Source organism: Rattus norvegicus, chromosome 8 (genome assembly GCF_021556685.1).
Source record: "Rattus norvegicus strain SHRSP/BbbUtx chromosome 8, alternate assembly SHRSP_T2T, whole genome shotgun sequence".
Classification (NCBI taxonomy): Eukaryota; Metazoa; Chordata; class Mammalia; order Rodentia; family Muridae; genus Rattus; species Rattus norvegicus.
The window spans coordinates 73,729,233-73,755,853 of NC_141541.1; the positions used below are offsets into that span (position 1 = coordinate 73,729,233).

General features: G+C 49.5%; 1 protein-coding gene across 9 annotated transcripts; it reads right to left on the minus strand.

Moving 5' to 3' along the window:
* Positions 1 to 1,640: 1,640 nt before the first annotated feature.
* On the minus strand, positions 1,641 to 26,621 carry Ankdd1a (ankyrin repeat and death domain containing 1A). Of its 9 annotated transcripts, none has more exon segments than NM_001447030.1 (15): positions 1,641 to 6,032; positions 6,809 to 6,940; positions 8,020 to 8,224; positions 8,735 to 8,830; positions 9,150 to 9,248; positions 10,046 to 10,144; positions 14,234 to 14,332; positions 14,659 to 14,757; positions 15,251 to 15,349; positions 16,284 to 16,382; positions 17,074 to 17,178; positions 19,317 to 19,415; positions 20,883 to 20,981; positions 22,904 to 23,007; positions 26,380 to 26,442. In NM_001447030.1, coding segments are annotated over 15 exon segments (1,530 nt in total). In that variant the 5' UTR covers positions 26,414 to 26,442; the 3' UTR covers positions 1,641 to 5,970.

Consider the following 26,621-nt stretch of genomic DNA (forward strand, 5'->3'; position numbering starts at 1 on the left):
GAGTTTTACTGGGAAGGTGTGTGGGAGAGAGCTGTTTACCTCGAGACAGCTGGGAGCAGAGAGAGGAAGGAAGAGTCCCAGGATCCTCACGTCTTCCAAGGGCGTGCACCTAGTGATGTAACTTTTATTAGACCACACCACTAGTGGTTCCTAAGTGCCATCCCCAAGTGCCATCAGCTGGGACCAAGCCATCATCAAGCCATCAACACTTGCGCTCTTACAGTGGCCTCAGCTGTGTCCCACACAGACACAAACTGCAGCATGTGGGCTCAGGTAAGCCTCTGGCCTCGGCTTCCCAAGGAGGTGGGACTACAGGTGTGTGACATCATTTCTGACCCAACTGGCTGGCTTTAGAGCCTCTCTCTTTATAACTCTTAGGTTTACTTTTATAGATTTGGGTTACTTTTAATTATGTGTCTGTGGGCAGATGTGTGCACACGAGAGCAGGTACCCCCAGAGAGCAGACACTTCGGATCCTCTGGAGCTGCTGGAACTGAACCCTGGTCCCCTAAAGGGCAGCAAGCATTCATAACTGTCGCCACCACTCCAGCTCCCAAGCTGTTTTGAGAGATTTTGATTAAGAAAGCCGAGTTCCTGTTTATCTTTCTCTACCCCCATTTGTCCTTCAGTAGTTTGCATCAGTGGGATATATCACAATTGATGAACCAACATAGACTCTTCTCTCTTTCTGCCTTTCTTCCATTGTTTTTGAGACAGGCTCTCAAATAGCTCAATATGACCTCAAACTCATTATGTTACCGACCATGTCACCATGCCTGTTTTATACAGAGCCAGGGATAGAACTCAGGGCTTCATGACTGCTAAGCCAGCACTCTACTAACTGAGCCACAGTCCCCGCTCATACTGAAACATTATTATTAACTTAAGTTCAGGGCTCGCAGTGTGGCATGCCTTATGGGTTCTGAGTACCGTTCAATGTCACACATCCACTATCACCATAAAGAACAGCCTCACTGTCCCAACCCTGCCCTGGGTGCCATCTCCTCAACCCTCCTTGTCAACCCCTGGCAACTTCAGGTCTCCATACCATTCATCATTTAACCTTTTCCAGAATTTCCATATTCCATATTCTTTTATGCACCTGTACATTTTGGAAGCTAAAGCAGTGCATAATTCTATTAAGAATTCTTTCTCCAGGGTTGGGGATTTAGCTCAGTGGTAGAGCACTTGCCTAGCAAGCGCAAGGCCCTGGGTTCAGTCCCCAGCTCTGAAAAAAAGAAAAGGAAAAAAAAAAAAGAATTCTTTCTCCCACTGTTATGGCTTATATATGCTCCATCCAGAGAGTGGCACTATCAGAAGGTGTGGCCCTGCTGAAGTAGGTGTGTCACTGCAGGTGTGGGGTTTAAGACCCTCATCCTAGCTGCCTGGAAGCCAGTATTCTGCTAGCAGCCTTCAGATGTACCACTCTCAGCTCCTCCTGCACCTTGCCTGCCTGGATGCTGCCATGCTCCTGCCTCGGTGATAATGGACTGAACCTCTGAACCTGTAAGCCAGCCCCAATTAAATGTTCTCCTTAGAAGAGTTGACTTGGTCATGGTGTCTGTTCACAGCAGTAAACCCTGACTAAGACACTCACCTTCTCCTTATTGCATAGGCTCTTCCCTCAAGGGCACCATGGCTTCTGAGCTTTCTTCTAGCTTTTATTTATAAAAACATCTACAGATAAAAAGACACTTTCTGTTGTCGAGCAGTAAGCAGTTACACATTGATCCATAACTTGATTTCTTTTTCACTGAATTGATCTTGAAGCTCCTTCCATAACAATACGTAGTCTCTGTTTCACCACCATGTACTATTCCGTTGTGCAGACAAAGCAGTTTTTATTTTAACAATCTCTAGAAGACAATTGGTTGTTTTATTTGGGAAAAAAGTTATAAACGTTTGGAAGTGCCATGGAGATAAAGAACTTCAGGCAAGGTGAGTGGGTGACCCCTGTAATTGCAGCACCCAGGGATTGCTGCAGGACAAAAGAGAGTTTGAGACCAACTTGGGCTACATAGGGAGACAAGGTCCCTGTTTGGGACAACAGGAAGACCTCCTGTGTACCGTGCAGGCTGGGAAGGCTCCTTGCATCGGCATCTTCGGCTGCAGTTGACTGTCACACTGGGCTGCACACCTGCGCCTCTGTGCCCTGGCCTGAACCTTGCAGCTCAGTGTGTGGCCTGAGAGGCTGCACTGTCAGGCAATGAGGAGCAAGGGAGGGGAGCAGTCAGCCCACGGGGCACCAGCTGGGTCTGGAGCAGCAACTGTGAGGTTGCCCACTTAAAAAGAAAAGTTAGAGTTCAACAGCAACCACAACCGTATGGCAGGCCCCGGAGCAGCACCTCACTGCACGGACAGTGCCAGCTTCTGACACCAGCGCCCACTCAGTAAGAGAGCATCCAAGGTCCATGGGTTCTAAGGGAACACGGACATTGGACCTAGCTCCAACTATGGGTCCAGACTTACTCCCATCCCAGAGGTCTAGAGCCAGTCAGGCCTTCTGGAAGTTGGGCTAGAATCCCACCACCCTCCAGTTATTTCTTTCTTCTCTCCTCCCCTTGGGTCCTGGGAATGCTGCTGGCTCAGCTGTTTCTTATGCCATGAAGAGATGGTTCTTTTTTGGCACCAATCTGGGGAGACCCAGCCTCAAACCTGGAAGAGCTAACGGTTTTTCTGTGTGTTTAGTGGGACAGGAGTCTAGATTGTATTTTAACAGCCTAGATTGTATGTTTGTGTTGGACAGGTGCTGTGGTGCATACATAGCTGTGATCCCAGCACTTGGGAAGCGAAGGCACAAAGCTTCTTCCCAAGTTTGAAGCCAGCCTGGTTTATACAGCAAGTTCAGGGCCAGCAAGAGCTATGTAATGAGACCTTGTCTAAAAAAAAGTATATCTGTATACCCCTGTATATAACACAGTATGGAAATAAGTCTGCGAGAAATGGAGGGAGGGAGGGACGGATGGAAGGAAAGAGGGACTGTTAGATTAAAATAAGGAAGGAAGGGAGGAAGGTGGGGAGGACAGGAAAGAAAGTGGCGACTAGACCAGGGGGGAGGAACAGCCACCTGCGACGACCAAAGCCTCTTCCAGGTCCACCTGCTTCCATTCTGTCTCCTGCCCAGCGGAGAACTGTGCTGCTCTTCTGAGCTGTGTCCTCCTGAGACCGCAGTCCCTCTGGCGACCACTAGTAGGTTGTCTCACAGCGTCTGACTCATGGTAGACAACCACACTTCCGGAGTCACAGCCCCTGGAACCACATTTTCCTACTGGTGCACACACACACACACACACACACACACACACACACACACACACGAGCTGTGCTTGCCTGACACTTCAGAGTAAAGCTGCAGTCTAGCTCTGCTGTCCAGGAAGCTTGCCATTTGCTTGCTTAAAATTCAGATAAATTGGGGTATAAGTACAATTCATGCCTATCATGAACCCCAGTACTATTAAAAAATGGAAAAACGGGGTTGGGGATTTAGCTCAGTGGTAGAGCGCTTGCCTAGCAAGCGCAAGGCCCTGGGTTCGGTCCCCAGCTCCGAAAAAAAAAAGAAAAAAAATGGAAAAACAAAACTACCACTATTTTTTTCAATAGTTAAAACTAAATAACATGGGCTGTACAGTGGTGGCACACACCTTTAATCCCAGCATTCCGGAGGCAGAAGCAGGCAGTTCTCTGTGAGTTAGAGACCAACCTGGTCTACACAGAGAGTTCTAAGATAGCCAGGGCTACACAGAGAGACTCTGTCTCAGGGGTTGGGGGAAGACAAAAACTTAGATAAAACTGAGAATTCAGTTCCCGGCCATACCTACTGCTCCGTAGCCACAATGGCCAGTGGGTCCATCCTGGATGTGCAGCTAGGAACTATCCTGACGATTCAGCATGTTTAACTGGGCATGCTGTCCCAGAGCCCTCTTGTTGGGACTAAGACGAGGGCTGAGAGATGGCACAGCAGTTAAGGATACTTTGTTGCTCCTGCAGAGGACCTGGGTTCTGTTCCTAAAACCCACACTGGTTCATGAGCTCTGGAACCCCAGTTTCAGAGAATCTGATGCCTCTTCTGACCTCTTAGGGTACCAACCATTTACATGGTGTGCATATATACAAGCATGCAAAACAGACAGAAAAGAAACATTTTAAATCTAAAATCTTTTATGAGAGGGAGGAGGGGCCCAGCAGACAACTCAGTGGGTGAAAGTGCCCTCGTGTCTGATGACCTGACTCCAACCCCAGGACCCACAAGGTCAAGGGAGAGAATTAACTCTGCCAAGTTATCCTTTGACCTCCACAGGTGTGACACACTCAATAAATGGGTAAAAGTTACGCCAGGGGTGTTTGGTCGTGTATGTCTTATAATCTCCATATTTGGGAGGCTAGAGTGGGAAAATCTCAAGTTTGAGGCCTGTGTGGGCTACCTGGAGAGACCCTATCTAAAGCAAAAGCAAAGACTGAAGTTGTAAACTCGGTGGTATAGCGGTATTTAGCATATGTCAGCACCAAAGAAACAGAATAGCAACACAAATGTCTAAATGTAATCTGTGATCCTAAGAGGTGACAGAACATTGACAAAATTTGAATATGGTTTGAGATTAATGAGTAGTTTATAAACTGCTAATTTCCTAAATTTTAGAAAAGTTTTTTTATATATGAATGTTTGCACACACACACACACACACACACACACACACACACACACACACACACACCACCACCACCACCACCACCACCACCACCACCACGTACAAGCAGTAACATTGGAGGCCAGAAGAGAGTGTCAGATCACCTAGGGTGAGGGCTATGAATAGCTCTAAGCTGCCATATGGGTGCAGGGAACTGATCTCAGAGTCCTCTGCAAGAACAATGCTCTCAACCACCGAGCCACCTCTCCCACCTCTAACTTCCTGGGTTTACAAATCCACACAGTAGTTATGCAAGAGTTAGAGAGGCTGTGTGCAGAACACTTGAACATTCTCAGTTCTATTTTGCAATCTTTTTTGTAAGTCTGAAGTGACTTCAAGATAAAAAAGACCAAAGAAACACTTAAAAAGTTATATATCCCATCATATATCCAATTTCCTGATCAGAGGGAAGAGCAGCAGAGCGCCTGCCTCCTGGGCTCTCGATTATACAAATGCACTAAATGCAAACAGCTGTGGAATCAGCTGGGCAGCTCCTGTCTGCCTAGCCCTAGGGAGCACTGAGTTGTCCTTGATGAGTTAAGGACTGTCCAGTTTGAATGAATGAGGCCCTTCCTGCAGGCTGGGGTTGGAGGGCTGCTGGTTTGACGTAGCTTGAATTGTGGAATGACCTGGGTAAGCTGTTTTTCCTCCCTGGCTGTACAGACCTCAGGGGTGCTTCCCGATGCTCTACGGTGATGGCTGGTGGTGAGAATGAGCGGAGAGGCTTGGGGAGAAGAGCTCAGTTGGTACAGCATTGGCCATGCAACCTGAGGAACTGAGTTTGATCCTCAGAACCCACATCAAAACCGGGGCACAGAGAGACAAAGCAGGAGGGTCACTGGGCTCACTGGCCAGTCAGACTAGTTAAGCCAATGAGAGGCCTTGCCTCAAAAACACAAGGTATTCCATGACTGCTGGGAACATACAGACAGACTGTTTCAAACAACAACAACAAAAAGAAAACCCCAAGATGGACAGTGCCTGGGGAGGAATACCCCACCAAGCATCCTCTGGCCTCCACACGCCCGTGACACAGGCACATACATATGCACCCTCACGAACACAACAAAATAAGTCGAGAGCTAGAAAGAAGGGCCACACTCCTGGGACACGATGACCCAGAAAACCTAGAATAGACCCACGGCCCATCCTTCAAAAAGTGCTGGCATTTCCTGCTGGGCTCCATGTTCGGTAGCGGCAGCTGGAGGTCTGTGTGCAGAGGCTGCCCGGAAAGCCCTTATAGACATCCTCTTCCGTGCAGGTAGTCTCCAGGCGTTCCAGAAGCTCACATGACTGTACACCTCCTGGGGGCCGTGGGCTCACCGTTTGCCATCTTCCTGGTGCTTTCTGTAGAACGCAAGGCCCCTGTTACCTAGAGTTGCATCTGCCCTTCCTCCCTGGGTTGGTTTGTGTCCTAATTTCCTGTGAGTTTCGTGCTAAGAGAAGACACACTGCTATTCTTCAGATTATTTGGGAAGGTTGGAGAGATGGCTCTGTAGTTGAGAACATGTGTTGCTCTTGCAGAGAACCTGAGTTCAGATCCCAGCTCACAGCAAGAACTATTTTGCCTGTTGCTTCATAGCCAACATAACCTCCGTGGCTTCCAGGAACTGCCGGGTAGCCACCCTGAAGCTGTCCATGTTGATGGATAAGTCCGCTGCTTAAGGATTTTTCATAAGCCAGCTTGCCTTTAATGGGGGATCAGTTCCACCACCTTTGATCCTGCTTGTCTGAAAGTCCCAAGACACTATAGGAGTCCCACATTAGTCATTTAGGATTAGAATAGTTAAGTATCTTGAGCTGGCTTCAGAAGGCTCGACTCAATGTTTAAGCCAGTTTGGGGCTCATCTCTCCTAATGTCTGTGAAAAAGAAGTCCCAAGACTTTCAGCCTTACTCCAACTAGAAGGCAGGGACAGCCAGGGAGTTAATGATTATAGTGTCATTGGTGGCTTTGGTGGCTGTGAAGGGCACAGGGTTTGCTGGCACAATTACAGGGCTAACCTACTCAAAGACACTGATGAGTAAGGACCAGTCTTTTTCAGTTTGCCCACGACCAGCTACACAGGGCTCTGGTCTGAGCAGCGCTTTGAGGGTCCAAGCATGGCAGCCGGGCCTTGCTTACCTGCCAAGTCTCTCCTGCCAATGGCCATGAGGTCCTCGAACAGTGCTTTGCTGGGGTTCTTCCCAGCTGTGGCCACACCATGCAGCCAGATGAGCAGCATCCGGTGACCATGCTCCTGGTAGCTCCTAGTTCCTGTAGAGGATGAGAGGAGAGGTCGCCTTGGCATCTTCCCAGAGCATGTGTACGCTGCCCTCTACTGCATCCTGAATACACCCAGCTGGAAAGACACCCTTCTCTCTGCTCTAGGTGGCCTGGGTTGGAGGTTAGGGCACAGCTTCTCAGATTGAGGGGCTTGGTGACTGGCGTCTCAGGCTGTTCCATAGCCTTAGGTTTTCTCTGAGGTATCTACCTGCCTATGTGACTTAAAAAAAAAAAAGAGAGAGCTTATTCCTCAAGGTACTAGGATACCCAGTCATATGCATCATCTTTAACTGGTACAAAGGAACAAAAAGAAATCAAAACAAAGCGTATGGTGCTGGGGCAATGATTCTGTGGGCAAGATCACCCGGTGTGCAAATGTGAGGACTTGCCCTCACACCCACAACACTCATGTAAAAGCTGGGCACACCTCTGTGCGCCTGTAACCTCAGTTCTGGGAGTGTGGGATGTGTGGAGAAAGAAGCATCACTAGGGTTTGTCAGCCAGCAGCCTAGACAAAACCCAGCAAGCTCCAGCTTCATTGTGACAGGAAGAGTGATGAAGCAGGACTCTCAGTGCCCCTCTCGAGCCTCCACATGCAAGGGCACAGGTGCACACACCATATGCACGTGCACACACATTCATATACATCACACACCCACATACCCCCCCACACACACACATACACACACACACACAGGCACGCACGCACACACACTGAGTCATTGCCCCAGCATAGCTTGCTTTATTTCTGTTTCTTTGTACCAAAATGTCTAAACTGATATTATGAGTGACAACAGTCATCTCTCTCTCTTCCCCTGCCTCCCCCACATGGGGAGTGGCGTTAGCTGAGTGTGGGTATGGTTCCAGCTGATTCTGCAAAATTCAAGGTCAAAAAGGAAGGTAGAATAGGGAGGCAGAGCCTGTGCAAGAAGCCCGAAGAGCTTTGGAAGTAGAGTGGAGCTGGGCTGTGGCTCACACAAGCTTCTTTCTCCAGCAGCACAAAACACGGAATTCACCTCACATGCCCACAACCACTGGCTGCCCGCGGGCAGGGCAGGGTAATGCAGTACCTGTCCACTGTTGCTCAATGGCACAGACATGAGCCTCTGTGAACTGCCAGGAATAGGCCAGTTTTTTCCACTCATTGGGCCTCAGATACCGGGAGGCCAGTCGCCAAAGCACGGAGCGGAGCTGCTGCGTCTCCTGCCGATGGTCTTGCTTAAAGGTTAAGTTCTTCCTAGAGAGGTCACTGTCATCCCTGCATGAAAGGTGGTCCTGTGGGGCAGATCCCGAAAATGCAAGAGCCGTCTGGGGCCTGAAGCTCCTCCTCATGATACAGGTGTTACCGAGCCCGGGGAACTGAATCAGCACGAGTCTGTGACTTCATGTCTGCCACCCCACCTAACTGTGCCTTGCCTTGACAACTGGACCCCAACTCACTCACGCTGTTCCTCCCGCTAGAACGCACCTCCCTGACTTTCAACCCATTGCCACAGACAAAAGAGCACTACTGTGCCACCTCCTCCAGGAAGCCTCCAGCCGAGACCTCTCTGCTCTCACGCCATTTCTTTATCACCATGAAGTTGATGTATTCAAACCAATTTATTCCCTGGCCAGGATCCTACCAGCACAGACGCAAGTCTGCCTTATCTCAGTGTGGCTGGATGCTTGCCTATCGGGTTCCTCATACTCTTGATGGTACCCCAGGCAGAGATGACCACCCACTTAGAGATAGGTTGAGGTTCCATGCACAGCCAAGACTGGAGAGATCAATGGAGGTAGTACCTTCTCCCATCGGTAGAAACGATCAGCTTTTATGATCATGTCCACCAGGCTGATGTGGTTGCTACGGGCAGCCACTGCCAGGGCTGTTTTCCCTTGCTGCAAAGAAAAGGCAGAGGGAGGCTTGTACAGGGTGGGAGTAGGGCAGGGCAGGGCTGCCTCTGGACTCACTACAAAACCTCCTGCCCTAAGGAAGTGCTTCCAGTGGTCCACATTGAGAAACAGAAAGGTTTCCTGGGCTGCATGGTATAGATGTGGAATCATCATCATCATCATCATCATCATCATCATCATCATCATCATCATCGCAGTGTTACTATTATATTTATTTGTATTTATTATTACTGGCCCTGGCATCACGCCTGTCAATGGAGGAAGCCTCACAGCTTGAAAGAGGGGCTGCTTAGAGCACAGGTACCTTATCTCTCAGGCTTAAGTCGGCTCCAGCAATGAGGAGCATCTCTGCTACATCCTGCCAGGCGTGCTCGGCGGCAAGGTGGAGGGGAGTCTGCTGCCTCTGGAGAAAAGAAGAGGGGGAAAGCAAAGCGTACAAAAAGCTTAGGGGGAACCAGGCGCAGCCGCAATGCTTTTAATCCTGGCACTCGGGAGGCAGAGGCAGGGATCACAGATCTCTGTGAGTTCAAGGCCAGTCTAGTCTACATAGTAGGTTCCAGGACAGCCAGGACTACACAGAGACTCTGTCTCAAAAATAAACACATGAATAAACAAACAAACAAATAAATTAGAAGCTGGAGAAGTGGCTCAGGGGTTAAGAGCAGTGACTGCTCTTCCAGAGGTCCTGAGTTCAATTCCCAGCAGCCACATGGTGGCTCACAACCATCTATAATGAAATCTGATGTCCTCTTCTGGTGTGTCTGAAGACAGCCACAGTGTACTTATATATAATAAATAAATAAATCTTTAAAGCAAATAAATACAATATAATACAATACAATACAATACAATACAATACAATACAATACAATACAATACAATACAGGCTGGAGAGGTGGCCCAGTGGTTTAGAGCAAGCACTGTTCGTGGCAGAAGAGCCCACATCAGATGGCCCACAACTGCCTATAACTCCAGCTCCAGGAGACTTTCTCCTCCTCTGGCCTCCCAGGGCACCTGCACATAGGGAGCACACACTCACACAGACACTCACACTCACATGCACACACACACACACACACACACACACACACGAATAAAATTAAACCAACAACCTTGGAAAGCTAAATAGGGAAATTAATTTCTCAACTCTAGGGCATGCTGGGAGAACCCCGGGTCTGAATGGCTTTTGCAGTCACTCACAATGTCCATTGCATCCAGATCACTGTGGGCTTCTATGAGGAGCTGAACAAGGCCAGGGAAGTTGTGCTTCACAGCAAGGTGCATAGGAGTGGTGCCCTGCTGTGGGACAGACACACAGATCAGTCACTTGCCCCCTCCTCCAGGACTGCAGATTGAAGGTACGGTGGGGTCAGTCTGGCCACTGTGGTCTCTCAAACAATAGAGGTGACCAGAGGCAGGCACTGCCACAGTGCCTGGAACTGCAGGCCTGACTGAGGGTGACAGTCTTCGTGCTGGTTAGAGAGCCTTGAGTATGCATACACGGCTTAACCTTGACCTGTCTTTTTGCTCTGCTCCACCCTCCTCTGCTACTCCTATCTGACAAGTGACAGTTGCTAAGGCTCCTTGTAGCAACACCAGCTTCTGATTCTCTATTGCATTAAATCTGCATAGTGATCTAAGAACCACACAAGAAGGTTTGTGTCCTTGTGAGGGACTGCGTCTCAATTCACAACCCAAGCTAGGAGGTGCCTGGGGAGGTGCCTTACCACAGTGATGTATGTATGATGAATGAATGAATGAATGAATGAATGAATGAGGAATGAATGAATGAACGAGAATGGTCAGGCACCTAAAGGAGACCTTAAACAAGTCAACACTTATCTAAGGCCTTGTTCAGGGCTGAGGAACACCGTGGCCTCCTGACCAATAACAATGTGAAGGGGCCACAGCACCCGCCTCTCTAGGGGGCAGTGACACCCATGCTATGCAGTAGTACCAAGCCAGTGAGGTGTAGGCTGTAGACCTACACACATAATAAAATATATACTTATATATTGAACATCAAAAGGTTATAGGACATAACATGTAAAGACCAACGACTGTCATTCGGTGTATCAGTATTTCAAATAATTAATTAAATAATTATTGTTTTAAATAATTAATGTTATTGTCTTGGATTTGTTTATGTTTATGTGTATGAATATTTTGCCTGCATGTATGTCTGTGCAACATGTGCGTGCCTGACCTAGTGAACATCAGAAGCAGGTGTCAGAACCCCTGGAACTAGGGTTACAGATGGTTACGGGCCACCACGTGAGTACTGGGACTCAAACTTGGGTCCTCTCCAAGAACAACAGTGCTCCTAACCACTGAACCAATCTCCAGCCTAATTTACTTATTTTAAAGATTTATTCTTTTTAACTCATGTGCTTGCATGTCTGTCCGTGTGAGAATCGAGGTTCGTGCAGGTGCCTGTGGAGGCCAGGGTATACCAGCCCCGGAGCTGGAGTTCTCAGCAAAGGTCGTGAGCCACTAGACACGGGTTCTGGAAACAGAGCCTGGATCCTCTGAAGCAGCAAGTGGGCTTTACTGCTGAACCATCTCTTCAGCCTCCGCTTGTTAGCGTGTTAGTTTATGTTTGAGGCAGGGTCTCACTATGTAGCCCTGGCTGGCCTGGAATGCACTCTGACCAGGCTGGCCTCAAACTCCCAGAGATCCGCCTGCCTCTGCCTCCCGAGTACTGGGATTAAAGGCGTGTGCCCTACCTTCAGCCCATAAAACACCACTTAAAAGATGCCCTGTTCACAGTGACAGCCAAACAGGCATGTATTGGAAGACATATATTTTGGATCCCCAGAACCCACAGTGGGGGGAGAGACATGTGTACTCTGAACACATGTAATAATAATAGAGAAAGATTTTTGTTGTTTTTGGTCTTTCTAGATAGGGTTTCTTTGTGTAGCCTCGACGGTCCTGCTCTGTAGACCAGGCTAGCCTCAAACTCACAAAGATCTGCCTGCCTCTGCCTCCCGAGTGCTGGAATTAAAGGCATGAATCACCTCTGCCTGGCAATAAATACATGGATTTTTAAAAGAGAAGTGTAAACTGGTCACCAAAGCACAGCCATCAGTAATCAAGGGTAATCGGATGACCTGTGAGCAACGCCTGACACCCGTGGGTAGAGCGTCTAGACTGGAGTCAGAACTCTGAGATCTTCATAGCCAAAAGCTTCGAGTATCTCCTTTCCCAAGGAACTGCCTTAGCTTAGAATCTTGGGTAAAAGTACCACTGTGCATTTGGGGAAACATCTGGGAGGGAACAAAGAAAAGTTTTCATGCCAGATGTGGTGGTGCACACCTTTGACTCCACCACTTGGGAGGGAGGCAGGAGGGTCTTTGTGAGCTTGAGGACAGCTTGGCCTACATAGCAAGACACTGTCTTTTTTTTTTTTTTTTTTTTTCCCCCGGAGCTGGGGACCGAACCCAGGGCCTTGCGCTTCCTAGGCAAGCGCTCTACCACTGAGCTAAATCCCCAACCCCAAGACACTGTCTTAAAAGAAAAAAAAAATGGGGGCTGGGGATTTAGCTCAGTGGTAGAGCGCTTACCTAAGAAGCGCAAGGCCCTGGGTTCGGTCCCCAGCTCCAAAAAAAAAAAGAAAAGAAAAAAAAATGTTAACTTGTTAAAACGGCAGAATACAATTAATTTGAATATAGGGAGAAAGGCATTCTTGATCCCCAAGCCCTAGAAAACCAACACTGGAATGTGCCAGGCTGTTTTTACAACCACTTAAAATTCATATTTTTAGCTAGCCTGTGGTGGCACACATCTTTAATCCCAGCATGTGGAAGGAAGAGTCAAGTGGATCTCTGAGTTTGAGGCCAGCCTGGTCTACAGAGCAAGTTCCAGGACAGCCAAGGCTACACACAGAAACCCTGTCTCAAAAAATAAAAACAAAACAAAAAAAATTGTATGTTTTTCGTCTATATAATGAATACCAGGCCAGTCAGGGACACAAATCAAGCCTGTTTCAAAGGAAAGGAGGGAAGGGGAAAGGACTTCTTTACTTCTAATTTAAAAATATTTACAGTGGGTTGGGGATTTAGCTCAGTGGTAGAGCGCTTGCCTAGCAAGCGCAAGGCCCTGGGTTCGGTCCCCAGCTCCGGGGGGGGGGGGGGGGGAATATATATATATATATATATATATATAAGCTTTTGGGTCAGTAAGATGGCTCAGTGGGTAAGATGCTTGCTGCTTGAAGACCTGATCCCAGGAACCACACTCACAGTGGAAGGAGAGAACCGATTCCTATCTGTTATTCTCTGACCTCTACTTGTGAACACAGAGAGACAGAGACAGGGAGGGAGAAAGACAAGGAGAGACAGAGGGAGGGAGAGAGACAGGGAGAGACAGAGGGAGGGAGAGAGACACAGAGAGAGACCGAGAGAGAGACAGAGGGAGGGAGAGAGACAGAGGGAGGGAGAGAGACACAGAGAGAGACAGAGGGAGGGAGAGAGGTATATTTTGGAGATCTGTATCTCCTTATTTACATAGTGATAATAAATCCTACAGATATGAAAACAGGCTTAGTGAAGTCAGTTTGCAAGTGATAGGCAGTGCCAGAGCTCAAGGCCAGGATCTCTCTCTCCCTCTCTCTCTCTCTCTCTCTCTCTCTCTCACCTTTCACACACACACACTCTCTCACACACACTCACACACTCACTCACACACTCACACACACTCTCACTCACACACACATTCTCTCTCTCACACACACTCACACACACTCTCTCACACACACTCACACACTCACACACTCACACACTCACACACTCACACACACTCTCACTCACACACACTCACACACACTCACACACTCACACACTCTCTCACACACACACTCACACACACTCACACACTCTCACTCACACACACTCACACACACACTCTCACTCACACACACTCTCTCTCACACACACACACTCACACACACACTCTCACTCACACACACTCTCTCTCACACACACATACTCACACACACACTCTCACACACACACTCTCTTTCACACACACACACTCACACACACACTCTCACACACACTCTCACACACACACTCACACACACTCTCTCTCTTTCACACACACACACACACACACACACACACACACACACACGATAAAGAGAGAATATAACTAAGTGGCTGGGTCTGCCAATTGTAGTGAATTCGGCTGGGAGGGTGGCCAAGCTTGGTTTCAACCCTGCTCCTGACAAAAGATCAGAACAGGACATGCCACTTTTCCCTTAGTCCCTGCCCCACCCCAACCCCGCAGCCCACAGGACTGAAGTGCCTAGCTCTCCCTCCTGTGCTTAATTAATACAGCTTCAGAACACTGCTGTGTGGATCCTTCCAATCCAGGCCCAACACTTACCTTGTCAGCCACATCTGTGCGCCCTCCTGCCTTGACAAGTGCTCGGGACATGTCCTCGGAGCCACTGCGGGCTGCGTAGTGGAAGCAGCTCAGCCCTTTCTGGAGAGAAACATGCATCAGGGCAATTTTCCAAGGCTCTCTCATGTGGGCGTGACGGGGCAGCTTGGGATTCATATGCCATTCAAGTCTCATGGCAGGAGAAATCTGTGATTTGCCCAGGCCTTGTGATCTGCAAAGAGCTCACTGTGGCTTTACCACATTGACTTTTGCTAGGCCGCATAGCTGAGCCACGAGGAAACCAAGACCAAGACCCAGGTTGACTGCCTTAAAGCTTCCGCTCACAGAACATTTAGGAACTAGCTATTTATAACTGTGACTCAGTAGCTTGGGGCAGGGAAGCCATCAGTCTCAGGAGGGCTGGCTACCTGGGTGAGGGCATTCACATTGCTCCCAGCACTGAGGAGAAACACCACACAGTCCGCATGGATCCCTTCAGCGGCTGCATGCAGAGCAGTCAGGCCCTCCTGAAACGGGGAAAGAATGGAGACTGGAGAAGCTGAAGCCAAGTCTATGAAGGGCACATGGCTCTGTTCTGGCCATTTGAGCTCTCAACCACCTACTAGTGAGAACAAGAGTGAGGGTTACCTGAGCCCACACTGATGGTCTCACTGGAATGTATATACCAGGCTGACTGTCATCAACACCTCTGTCCATGCACTCCTTGTCCCTTAAGTCACCTCTCCCTCACTAGTCTAGTCCCTCCTAGGACAGAAAATCACTCCTGACCATCTGGATGGTGGCAATTTCTCATGTTTTGACAATCCAGCCTATCCAACTCCCTACTCAGTCAGATCTCTGGGCTTCTGCTCACCACCTCCTGGTAGCTGTGAGAAAATGCCCTCAGCTTCTTGCTCCAGGTCACTTCCAAGATGAAGTCGCACTGCACCACGGATTGGGGCCTCCTCAAAGACAGAGAACATCTCATCTATCTGTGCATATCCCCAGAAGGTGACTCACTGTGTTCTGTTCCTCCAGGTCTAGCCCAATGTCCACAAGTCTCTGTAGCACATCCATGTGACCCTGGCTGGCAGCCAGGTGCAGGGCCGTGTTCCCGTCCTGCCGGAAGAAGACTGTTCAAAGGGCTCACAGACACAGGGTCCCCGAATATGTATGTCAGTGTGTCAGAGAATCCCTACCAGAGCTGCCTGCCCACCCCCTGCCACTTCATTTTACAGGCACAGAAGTTCAGGCCCAGAGTGACATGTCCAGGATTACAGAGCAAGCATCATGCCTGTGTACTACCAAGGCCACAACCAGGAGCATTCTCAAGGCCTGGTGTCCCCCCACATACACTCTTGTTCCTTATGATTCAAGGCAGGTTCAATAAGGGTAGCTCAGTGGGTAGAGTGATTGCCTAGCGTGCACAAGGTCCTGGGTTCAATCCCCAGGAGTACATACACCATGCGTGGCAGTGCTAACTATAAATCCAGTACTTGGGAGATGGGGGGTGGGAGGGTGAAAAGTTCCAGGTCGATTTCAGGTACACACTGAGCTTGAAGCCAGCCTGGACTACATGAGACTATCTCAAAGGAAGAACGAGGAGGGAGGAGAGAAAGAAAGAAAAAGAGAAGAAAATTCATCCTGGGTATCTTATACCCTACCAGCTGACTCACGTGCACTGGAAGAAATCAGACACATGACACATTCTGGTCTTTTGGGGCCTTTCCCTCTATCAGAACTCAAGTCAGAAGTAGGCGTTAGGAGGCTGGAGAGATGACTCAGTTTTAAGGGTACTTGTTGCTCTTCCAGAGTGCCTAGGTTCAATTCCCAGCACCTACATTAGCCTCACAGCCATCTGACACCCTCTTCTGACTTCTGAGGGCACCAGGCATGCCACGGCATACACATACTCAGGGAAAACAACACACACACATAACAAAGAATCTGAAAACAGAGATAAGGAGTAGGGTCTCAGAGATGCCGGGACTAAGAAGGCTCAGGGCTGCTGCAGCCTGGTCAAGAGTTTTAGTGTTACTCTCAGTCACTGTACCTTGTCCTTGACACTGTGGTCACAGCCAGAACCCACGAGGAAGTCCAGAGCATCCAGCTGTCCATGTTCAGCAGCTCTGTGAAACGCTGTTCTTCCCAGCTGGCCGGAAGACGAGGGACAATGAGCCTCCTCATACCAGAGCCCACGCCTACCGTGACCCCATCCTCTGCTTTCCCCTCTCTCTGTACTTGTACCTGCCTCTCCCCACCCCATTCCCCCTGCCACCTCTTACCTAGCCTCAGCTTCTGAACAACAGCCCCTTTGTTGGGAGAAGCTCCCCCTTCTACTGCAGCCCTTCAGAGCCCTGCTGCCTGCCACCTAAAGACGAAATCCTCAGGTTTGAGACAGAACTCCACAGGGACCCTCCCAGCCCCTTTGGCTTTCCCTCTCATGATTCTGGTCCACCAGAAATCACACCTTCGGAGTTCTTTCCTGCCCTTAAAGTTCCAAGGATGTTTTCCACTCCTTTCCAATGACTCTAAATCTCTCCTTCCCTAAATGAACCCATCTCCAGGAAGCAAACAACAGGTTCCTTTCTCTGGCCTGTTTAGTCCTTGATGGGAATGAGAGCCAACCATGTTCTGTTTCCATCCCGCCCATTCAGGAACCCTCAGGTTCCCTCTAGGGACACTCAAGGTAGAGTACGGTTTTTCTAGCTGATCGAAGAATGCACTCCAGATGTGCAGAGCCTGAGCCAATAGAATCTGTCGGCAGTGCACCAACTAGTAGGGTATACTCAGTAAGTCCTAGCCGGTGGAAGAGTTGAATGAGAGCTTTGCATGGATCTTACCTTGTCTGCATGGTCCAAGGCCACATCCTCCAGGTCTTCCATGATGAAGGCTAGCACTGGCATGTGGCCTTTCTGAGCAGCACAGTGTAGTAAGGTCAAACCATCCTGGAAACAAGCCCAAGGGGACCCCTGGAGTCTCATACACTACCTGTCACCCAGCACACAGCTCTCCATGGCAACCATGCTGTCCATGATGAACAGAGCTAGGCATGACCCGGTGAGACAGCCAGCAGCCAGGATGCCTGGCTCCACGCTCCTCAGCTCTGGTTTGGGGCCATTCAGTTACCTTTACCTCTCTGAGTCTGCATTTGTGCACAGACCACCTCCATGTAGAGCACAGGGGAAGTGTGCACACATCTGTAGCTGGCCTAGAACTCACTCTGTAGACCAGGCTGGCCTCAAACTCACAGAGATCCTCCTGCCTCAGCTTCCCAAGCCTCCCAAAGTTTTTCTCTATCATGCCTAACTAGGAAACATTTTATAAACAGGAAAAAGAAAAGATTCCAAACTGTAAGGTGAGATCACACAGCACAAGAACATCCTTCTGAGCAACTGTGTGAGAATTCTAGGCCCCAGCCTCCTTCGTACTGCTGCAAATGAAGTGACAGAGCTGGAGAGATGGATCAGCAGTCAAGGGCAGGGTGCTTCTCCAGACGACCTGGTTCAGTCCCTAGCACGTCAAAGGCTTACACCTGCTTCTAGCTCCAATTCCAAAGGATCTGATGTCCTCTGGCCTCTTAGGGTACCTAAACATAGGTTTTGCATGTAAACTCATGCAGGCGCACACTAGAGCACACACACATGAACAAAACATGAAGCCATGAATGAGTGCTCGGTGTAAGATTGCTAAAACTGACCTCCCAATCTCACAGGGAGAATAAAGGCCAGATGTGCTGTGCAGGATCTGGAGACAAGAAGCCTTTGAGAGGGAGGGGGGTAGGAAGAGAGAGGTCTCTTGAGTAATATTTAATTTCCTGAGTGGTATTTAAATGGGGCAGACTTACAAAGGACTAATGACCCAGGACTTCCATCCCTGAAGTGCAGTTTGTCTTTTTAAAAAATATGTTTTAGAGCCAGCATTTAAGAACACTTGTTGCTCTGGGTCCCAGGTTTCCATCACCCACACGGTGGTTCACAGGATTCCTAAAATGGGTGAGTGGGGGCACATTTCTTCCAAGGCCTCAGAGAGAAGGTTTGGCTAGGCTTGCTGGAGTTACACACTGGCTCCGTGTGGGGGCTGGGACTGAACTTCCGGCTTCAGCATCTTTCGTTAGCCCTTCTCTCCCACGTGATCTCCTGTGATCACAAGGGGCCCGAGAGGATAACCCAGGGGGGACAAAACCTTCCCACTTCAAGATCTACAATCTCATTTGTAAAATTCCTTTTGTCCTATTAGACCTGTGAGTTCACGGGTCTGAGATTAGAATATAGACATCTTTTGGCACCATAAAAGGAAACCAATTTGGGGATAAGGCTCAGTAGATAGACTGATAGCTTAGCGTGCACAAGCCCTGGGTTCCATCCCCAGCACAGAACAAACAAGGTGTGGTGGTATGCATGCGTAATTCCTGAACTCAGATGGTGGAGGCTGGATCATCCTCAGCTATGAGCAGTTCAGGGACAGCCTGGGCTAATGAATCCCAGTGGAGGGGATTCCAAGCACCCAGATTTGTGAGACTCTGCTCCCTTAAGTCACACACCAAGTACTAAAGGAAGCCGGATCCCTAAAGAGCTAGCATTCATCCAGTCTGAAATTCTATGCCCACGACTGATCTCACTTCTCCCATTACTTAGAGGTACGTAAGTACACCCTCCTTTCCAACCCTCCTTTCCAAATGGGAAACAAGCTTGGGTGTTAAAGTAACTACCCAAGATCTGAGAATTGGTATCCAGGATTCTGAACCTTCCTTCTGGCCACCCTGAGAATGAGAAAGGCAGAGCCTGACAGGAGACCTCAGGAAGACCTCCTGCCTCAGCTCACCTTCCTAACATCCCAGCTGTGAATATTGAAAACAGCTGGCAGACAGTGGAGACTTTCCACCCACAGCAGGGAGGGATACAACAACCAGATGAGAGAGAGTTGCCTGATAAAAACACCCCTGACCTGTCTCCAGCCTAGGGGGGGCTCAGCTCAGTGGGAGTGAAGGTTCCAGAAGGCTAGGCAAACCACCAAAGGCAGAAGTAGGTGGGAAACAGGTGAAGAGTGAAGGCAGAGGGGTTGGGGCTACTGCCTGAGGCCTTACCTTGCTTTCCCAGTGGACCCTGGCCCCAGCATTGACCAGGATCTGCACAATCTGCAGGTGGCCGAACCAGGCAGACAGGAGGAGTGCGGTCATTCCAAACTGGGGGAGAGGACACAGGGTGGTGAGGAGAAAGGGAGGAGGCAGAGGCGTGGCTGTGACCACATGGCCAAACCATTCATCTATAGGTACAGATCAGTTCAGAGAGCCCCAAGCTTTAGACACTTAAAAACCAGAAATTTTTGCTGGTATTTTAAGCAGATTTATTTATATTGTTTTACATGTATGAAGGTTTTGCCTGTATACGTGGACCATGTACATGCCTGGCACCAGAGGAGGTTAGAAGAAGGAATCAGATCCCTCAGAACTGGATTTATAGATGGTTGTGAGCCACAGTGTGGGTTCTAGGGATCAAACCTGTTCCTCTGTAAGAGCAACAAGTACTCTAAAACGCCAAGCCATCTCTGCAGCCCCAGGTTTGCTGTTATTAAACCAGAGGCTGATAGACTATCGGAAACTTTTGCTAGATAGAACCTAAATATAAAACAGGTGACATCGATTCTTACTGCCACTTCAATAGTGGGACCTCTGAAAAAGAAAATGTTTGGCGAGAACAGACCCCAAGTTTGTTTGAATTTTTTTATTTTGCTTTGTTTTGTTTGAGATAGGTACATACATAGCCCAGGCTGGCCTCCAGCATGGCTAAGGATGACTTTGACCTCCTGATCCTCCTGTCTGAACCTCTGAAATGCTGAAATCAAGGATGTGTGTTACTACGTGCAGCTTATATCGAGTGTGCACACAGTGGAGCCCATGTGGAGGTGAGAGAGCCTTGCCCTTAGCTCTGTTCTACCACACTTCTATGGCTTCCGAGGACCGAATGGTTGAATTTAAGTTCCCAGGCTTGCACAGCACCCACCTTCACCCACCAAGTTATCACCTGCCCTTGCTTGTTGGCTTACTTTGAGACAGGGTCTCACTATACAGCCCTGGATGATCTGGAACGTGCTACATAAACCAGGCTGGCTTCAAACGTACAGAGATCATTGGCCTCTGCCTCCTAGACATTGAGATTAAAGGTGTGTGACAGGGGGCTGGGGATTTAGCTCAGTGGTAGAGCGCTTACCTAGGAAGCGCAAGGCCCTGGATTCGGTCCCCAGCTCCAAAAAAAAAGAACCAAAAAAAAAAAAGGTGTGTGACACACATCCAGTGGTTTCTTTAATTATTTATTTATTTGGATATTTAGTTGACGTTTAGTTTGGGGACTAGGCATGTAATGGAGTTGGGAAAGTGCTTACCTAGTATGCATGAGGCCCTGGTTGCAATCCCCAGCACTTCATAAACTGTGCATAGTGGTAACACCTGTGGTCCTAGCTCTTTAGAACTCTCAGGGAATGGAATCAGAAGGAACACGAGTTCAAGGTCAGCCTTGAACCAGCTTGGGCTCCCTGAGACCTTCTCTCTAGTCTCTCTCTCTCTCTCTCTCTCTCTCTCTCTCTCTCTCTCTCTCTCTCTCTCTCTCTTTCTCTCTCTCTCACACACACACACACACACACACACACACCCTACCGAGTCCACGTCATCCACAGCAGCCCCGTGCTCCAGGAGCAGCCGCACAGCCTGCTCGTGCCCACCACCTGCAGCCCAGTGTAGGGCCACTCTGCCCACCTGCCAGGAGAAGAAGAAAATTGTCACTATGCCCGACTGCTTGGCCTGCCCCCAGCGCCCTCCCTACCAAGACAGCTGGCCTGCAGGGAAGAAGGACCGTTGGTGGCTATGGTGACCAGCTGGCTGGGGACCCAGCCCTTCTTGGGGTCCCGTCTCCCTGACATGGTACAAATCATAAGACACACTGACTGGGCCCATCTGTCCCTGCCTGAGACTCTTCACAGCTTCTTCCCACTGCTCTTGGACCTACAAGACTCAGTGTGGCCTGGCACTGACCCCCACCCGCCATTGCTTCTCAGAGGGGCCAGATGGTTTCCAGCTCCAAACCTTTCTTCCTACTAGGAAGCCACATGTGATCTAAGACAGCTCTCAAAGTCCCCAAGGGAAACAGCATGTCTGGTTCTTCCTTCACAGTGAGCTGACACAGCCTGGCCGACTGGCTCACTCTCCACCACCCTGGGAGCTCATTCTGGTTTCTGGCCCTCAGTCCATGTGAGCATACTGGGCCACCAGCCTCCATCTGTGGAGTCTCTGCCCCCTCAGCTCATGAGAGTCGCAAACAGAAAGTCTACTTTTCTGTGTAATCTCTGTGACCTTTCCTTCTTCAGAGCTTCTGCCACACCATCCCCTCTACCTAAAACAACAGGTTCCACCTCACTCTGTGGAAGCTTTCTGGGATATCTCCAGGTGGGACAAAGCCCTTGGACCCCTCCCTGTGCTTACAGGACAGTTCATCACAGTGGGAATGAGGTCATTGGTTTGCTGTCTTTGCTACCCCACCAGATTCCATGGGTTCTGCTCTGTTCCCAGCACCTAGCACAGGGTAACCTTAGTGAATGAATGAATGAATGATGAATGAATGAATAAATAAATGAGCCAATTTGTGAATACATTGAATCAAAGGATGAGGACACCAATAAGTGTGTAAGCCAATATAACTAGTGAAAAGATGAATAACGGATGGATGGATGGATGGATGGATGGATGGATGGATGGATGAGTGGATGGATGGACAGACAAAGCACTGTCATCCCACAAGGCCATGCTTCCCTGCAGGTACTTACTTGTCCGGGAGCTGAGACCAAAGCTTTGGTCACCAGTCACATGCTGCATGACCTTAAGTAACCTGTCTCTGCCCCATTGCACCTCCCTTGACCTATACACAGGGTCAGTACTTCCTTCTCCCCACATCTCTTCAGACCTGAATGATGGCCACTGAGCAGCTGGGACGCTCTGAAAACCAGAACCCTGAAGACACACTCATAACTCTTGCTATTATCCCTACACCCCCAGGCTGGCTCTGAAGACTGAAGTCCGCCATGCTGCATCACCCCGGACGGTGCAGCCTCTGCAACCATCAAGGATGCACTCTATGCCTGCTAATCGAGACCTAGTGCATCATCCAAGAAGTCCCTCAGAGCCAGAAGCTCCGAGTCAGAGCGGGGCCACCCTCTGGATATCTGGGCCTGTCTTAACGTCCACTTAGAAGACATGCTCCTTCCTCTATCCTCTTCCCCAGCAAGACCATGGGCCCTACTGCTCCTCTGCCTGACTACCAGACTACCATGATGGGCCTGTGCCTCCTCAGCTTTTCACACACAGTGGGGTCAGCTGGGGTTAAGAGAGCCGAACTGCCTCACACACACTCTCTGGAGTCTGGAGCCTGGTCCCTCATGGTCCCCAGAACCCTGCCCACTGCACCGCTCCACCTTTGTCTTGTAGATGTGCCTTCCAGATGGGCCACACAGATTCATAGCCCGAGCTCTGGAACTGCCAAAGCCTGGCCTGGAATCCTGACCCTCAGACCAGTTCAGGCAATGGACCCAGCATGGGCCTTCCCACAAGTCAGTGCACGCAAACACACCTCCTCTGGCACAGACTTGTCCCATGGGGTGTACGGTCAGTCATTCGGTCATACTCACGTGGTTTCTAGCCCTGATGTTAACCCTCTTCCCAAGCAGCTCCTTCATCTTCCCCACCTGATTGTTTCGTGAGGCCTCATGGAGCTGTCTCTCCAGGGGAAGCACTGAGGAGAAAGGGGTAGGGGTTGGGATAAGAGGAAGGGACCCCCACACTCTTAGGTATGGTTTGGCAATGGTTGGATCATTCCCAACCTTTGACCACTTTTGACTTAACCCAGGTTAGATGACAGTGTGGATTTAATGTGCCACCCTGAGGGAGATCAGAGGTGGAGCCTCCCATTTTTAGACCTTCTCATTTCTCCCCCTCTTTTCTCCTTGCCCCTTAATTTAACCCTTTCACCTTCACGTCTGCCCGACTAGCAGGTTCCCTTCTCTGTATTCTCTGTCCCTTTCAAAGCATCTTCAGGGCACAGGGAGGATGGCTTAGGGAAAGTACCTTGTAAATGTGACATCTGAGCAACTGGGCTCAGATCCCTCGAACTCAATTTAAAAAGAAAAGAGTGGACTGTCTAGGCAGGTCAGAGAGTAAATGCTTGCTGCCAAGCCTGGCCCCTGAGTTTGATACCCCGGACCTGCACAGTAGAAAGGAGAAAATTTTCTTCTGCAAGTTGCCCTCTGACATCTACATGAACACTCTGGTACAAACATACCTTCCTATACACAAAGGCAATAAATAAAAATGTACTTTAAAAGACGGGTCAAAAGTTAAGGGCACTACAGCTCCTCCAGGCGCTCAGAGTTCAGATCTCGGCAGCCATCTTGGAAGGCTTACCTCTGCCCATCACTCTAGCTTCAGGGGATCGACACTTCCTTCTGGCCTCTGAGGCACCCACCCATGCACTTATTCACACACAGACATGGACACTCATGCAAAAAAAAAAATCTATAAAAAGGAGTGGGGGGAGAGTATGAGATGGCTCCTTTGGTAAAGACATTTGCTACCAAAGCTGACGACAGCCCAAACTCAATTCCCAAGACCCACATAGTGGAGAGAAAGAACTGACTCCCAAAAGTTAGCCTGTGACCTCCACAGGCACATCACGAGTGCCTGCATACGCGCGCGCATGCAAACACAGACACAGACATACAGACACACACGCAAATATAGATAGATAGATATAGATAGATAGATAGATAGATGATAGATAGATAGATAGATAGATAGATAGATAGATAGATAGATAGAATAATTAATGTAAAAGAAGGTCGAGATGGTTCAGTAAAAGTGAAGGTGTTGGCATGCAAGCCTGACAACATGAGTTCAATTCCCAGGGCTCATGTGAAGAGCCAATTGCAGTGGAGTGCAACTGTAATTCTGGCATCAGTTGCAGTGGAGTGTATCTGTAATTCTGGCATCAGTTGCAGTGGAGTGCATCTGTAATTCTGGCATCAGTTAGGAGGCAGAAAGAGAAGAACTGCCCAGAAGCTTGCAGGTCAGCCAATCCAGAGCATGCACCACAGTTTGACAGAAACTGCAAGGGAGATGCTGCCTCAAAAGCAAGGTAGAAGGAGAGAATCAACTCCTGAAAGTTGTTCCCTTCCCTCCACACACGAGCCTCGTCCTTTGTGCATCCAGGGACAGATGGTCAGTGTCTGGGCAGGGAGAGCATACACTGAAGTGACAGAGTTAGAATGATACCTGGCCTGTCCATGCTGCTCGCCCCACACATCTCCAGCCTCAGCAATGCACACCAGGCTCTCTGACCCCTGAGATTGTGTGAGCGTTGGTTCCTCTGCTCAGAACCACACCCCCTTAAGTTCCCTGCTCTTCCTTCGGCTGGGAGAATCCTTAAGGATCCTTTGACCCCAGCAGAACTCTGTGACCTCTCTGAAAGAATCGGCACCTTGCTAGGTGTAGTGGTGCATGCTCAGGAGATGAAGGAGGGCCAGGAGTTCAAGGACAGCATCAGCAAGTTGAAATCCAATGTGAGCTACATGAGACCTGTCTCATAAAAAGGTGGGGCTGAGGGGATGACCTGGAGGTGGCGTGGTACTTAAGTACAGTTGCTGCTCTTACAGAGAACTTGAGTGTGGTTACCAGCACCCACATCTGGTGATTGGTAACTGCCTATAACTAAGGTCTAGGGGATCTGACGCCCTCTTCTGGTTTCTTCAGGTACACATAAGAAAGCACGCATGCGCGAGCACACACACACACACACACACACACACACACACACACACACACACACACATAAATACGTAAAAATAACAAAGCAAGGCCCATGCCTTTAATCCCAACACTTGGAGGGAGATCTACGAACTGGTCTACACAGTGAATTCGAAGACACCCCCCAGGAATACACTGTGAGAATCTGTCTCAAAAAAAAAATAAATAAAATAAATAATGAAACAAAAAAAATGTTAAAGCCCTACTTAGGCTTAAGGGAGCCCAGGACCCATTTCTCACTCATCTGGGTGGATGGCAGCAGCTGGCTACAGCAGTTTGAAATCCAGTGGGCAGGTCTATGGGGATTTGAGAAAGCACGCCTGGGTTCAGTGGCCTGGGCAGCAGACTAAGACTTCTCAACGGAGGTCATGGCTCAGTCCTCTTCCCTCTCCCAGGCAGGAGTCTAAGGTCTCCCAGGAGAGCGGCGTGGGAAGCTACGTGTATGCCGCCCACACATCTAGAGATCCTGTTTCTGAGTTCGTCCTAAAAGAGGCTCCAGAGCTCCTTGCCTCACTCAGGGCTAGGGCTGACCACAGCACCTCTTTCCTAGATCCTGGTTCCTCCTTTGATATGGTGTCTACCCCCCATTTTATTCTGGGTGAACTGGTATCTTTAAGTGTTTGTTTTGGGGGTGGAGGTGGCAGCTGACAGGGTCCCTTGTAGCCCAGGTGGCCTTGGATTCCTTGGTTAGCCAAGGAGGGAAGATGATGTTGAATTCCTGATCCTCCTGCCTCTACTTCCCCAGTGCTAGGATTACAGATGTGTGCCACCATGCCTGGTTTTACATGGTGCTTGCGACGGCACCCAAGGCCTTGGGCATATTACACAAACATTCTACCCACCAAGCTGTGTGCGCTCCTATTCCTGATTTCAGCACTTCTACCAATATACAGTCACGTGACCTCACCCTGACCCTTGGCTTTCTCATCTGGGAAAAAAAAAAAAATGGAGATGGCAGTAGGGCCGACCCAGATGGTGGCAAGGGTAGAAGACTGACCTGACCTGCTTTAAGGCGTGCCTCACAAAGCAAGTTATTAACAAGGATCGCTGTCACTCCCGCCTTGTCGTGTTCAGGACACCCTGAGTCCCAGATGTGCAGCCACTGCGCCCTACACCTGTGCGACATTCTTCTGTTTTTCTCTTTGTTTTGTTTTTTCTCCCCGGGAGCCACAGAAAAAACCGAGACAGAGGTGGCCAGGCCAAGAGCCAGCCTCTCCTTGGGTCGCCCTCTGTGAACCTGGCATCCTCCCACCAGGCTCCGTTCTTCCCGCCCTCACAATCCCCCGCCCGCAGCACCGGGACTTACAGCCGTGGGTCTCCCAAGACAGCTCCTCCTCCATGCTGCTGTTCCGCGCTGCGCCCTTGCTAGATGCTTAGTTGCCAGGGCGAGGAGAGCTCAGAACCGGGAGCGCGCAGAGCGGGTGGAGGGGCGGGTGTGTGTGTGTGTGTGTGGGGGGGGGTAATTCGGTAGCTCTCTGTAGCTCTTGCTTGCTCTCAACCCATCTGTGAATCCGACCCGAGTACCCGCAGCTTCCACCCCCGATCTGT

Bases quoted from the DNA above. Each gene is read 5' to 3' on its own strand.
- Ankdd1a (XM_087560026.1), bottom strand. From the start codon at position 26,413: ATGGAGGAGGAGCTGTCTTGGGAGACCCACGGCT. The intron at 9,249-10,045 runs GTGAGTGACTGC...TCTTTTCTCCAG, and splicing joins ATCTGGATGCAATGGACATT to AGGCAGCAGACTCCCCTCCA. The intron at 6,033-6,808 runs GTAAGCAAGGCC...TGCGTTCTACAG, and splicing joins TGGCAGGAGAGACTTGGCAG to AAAGCACCAGGAAGATGGCA.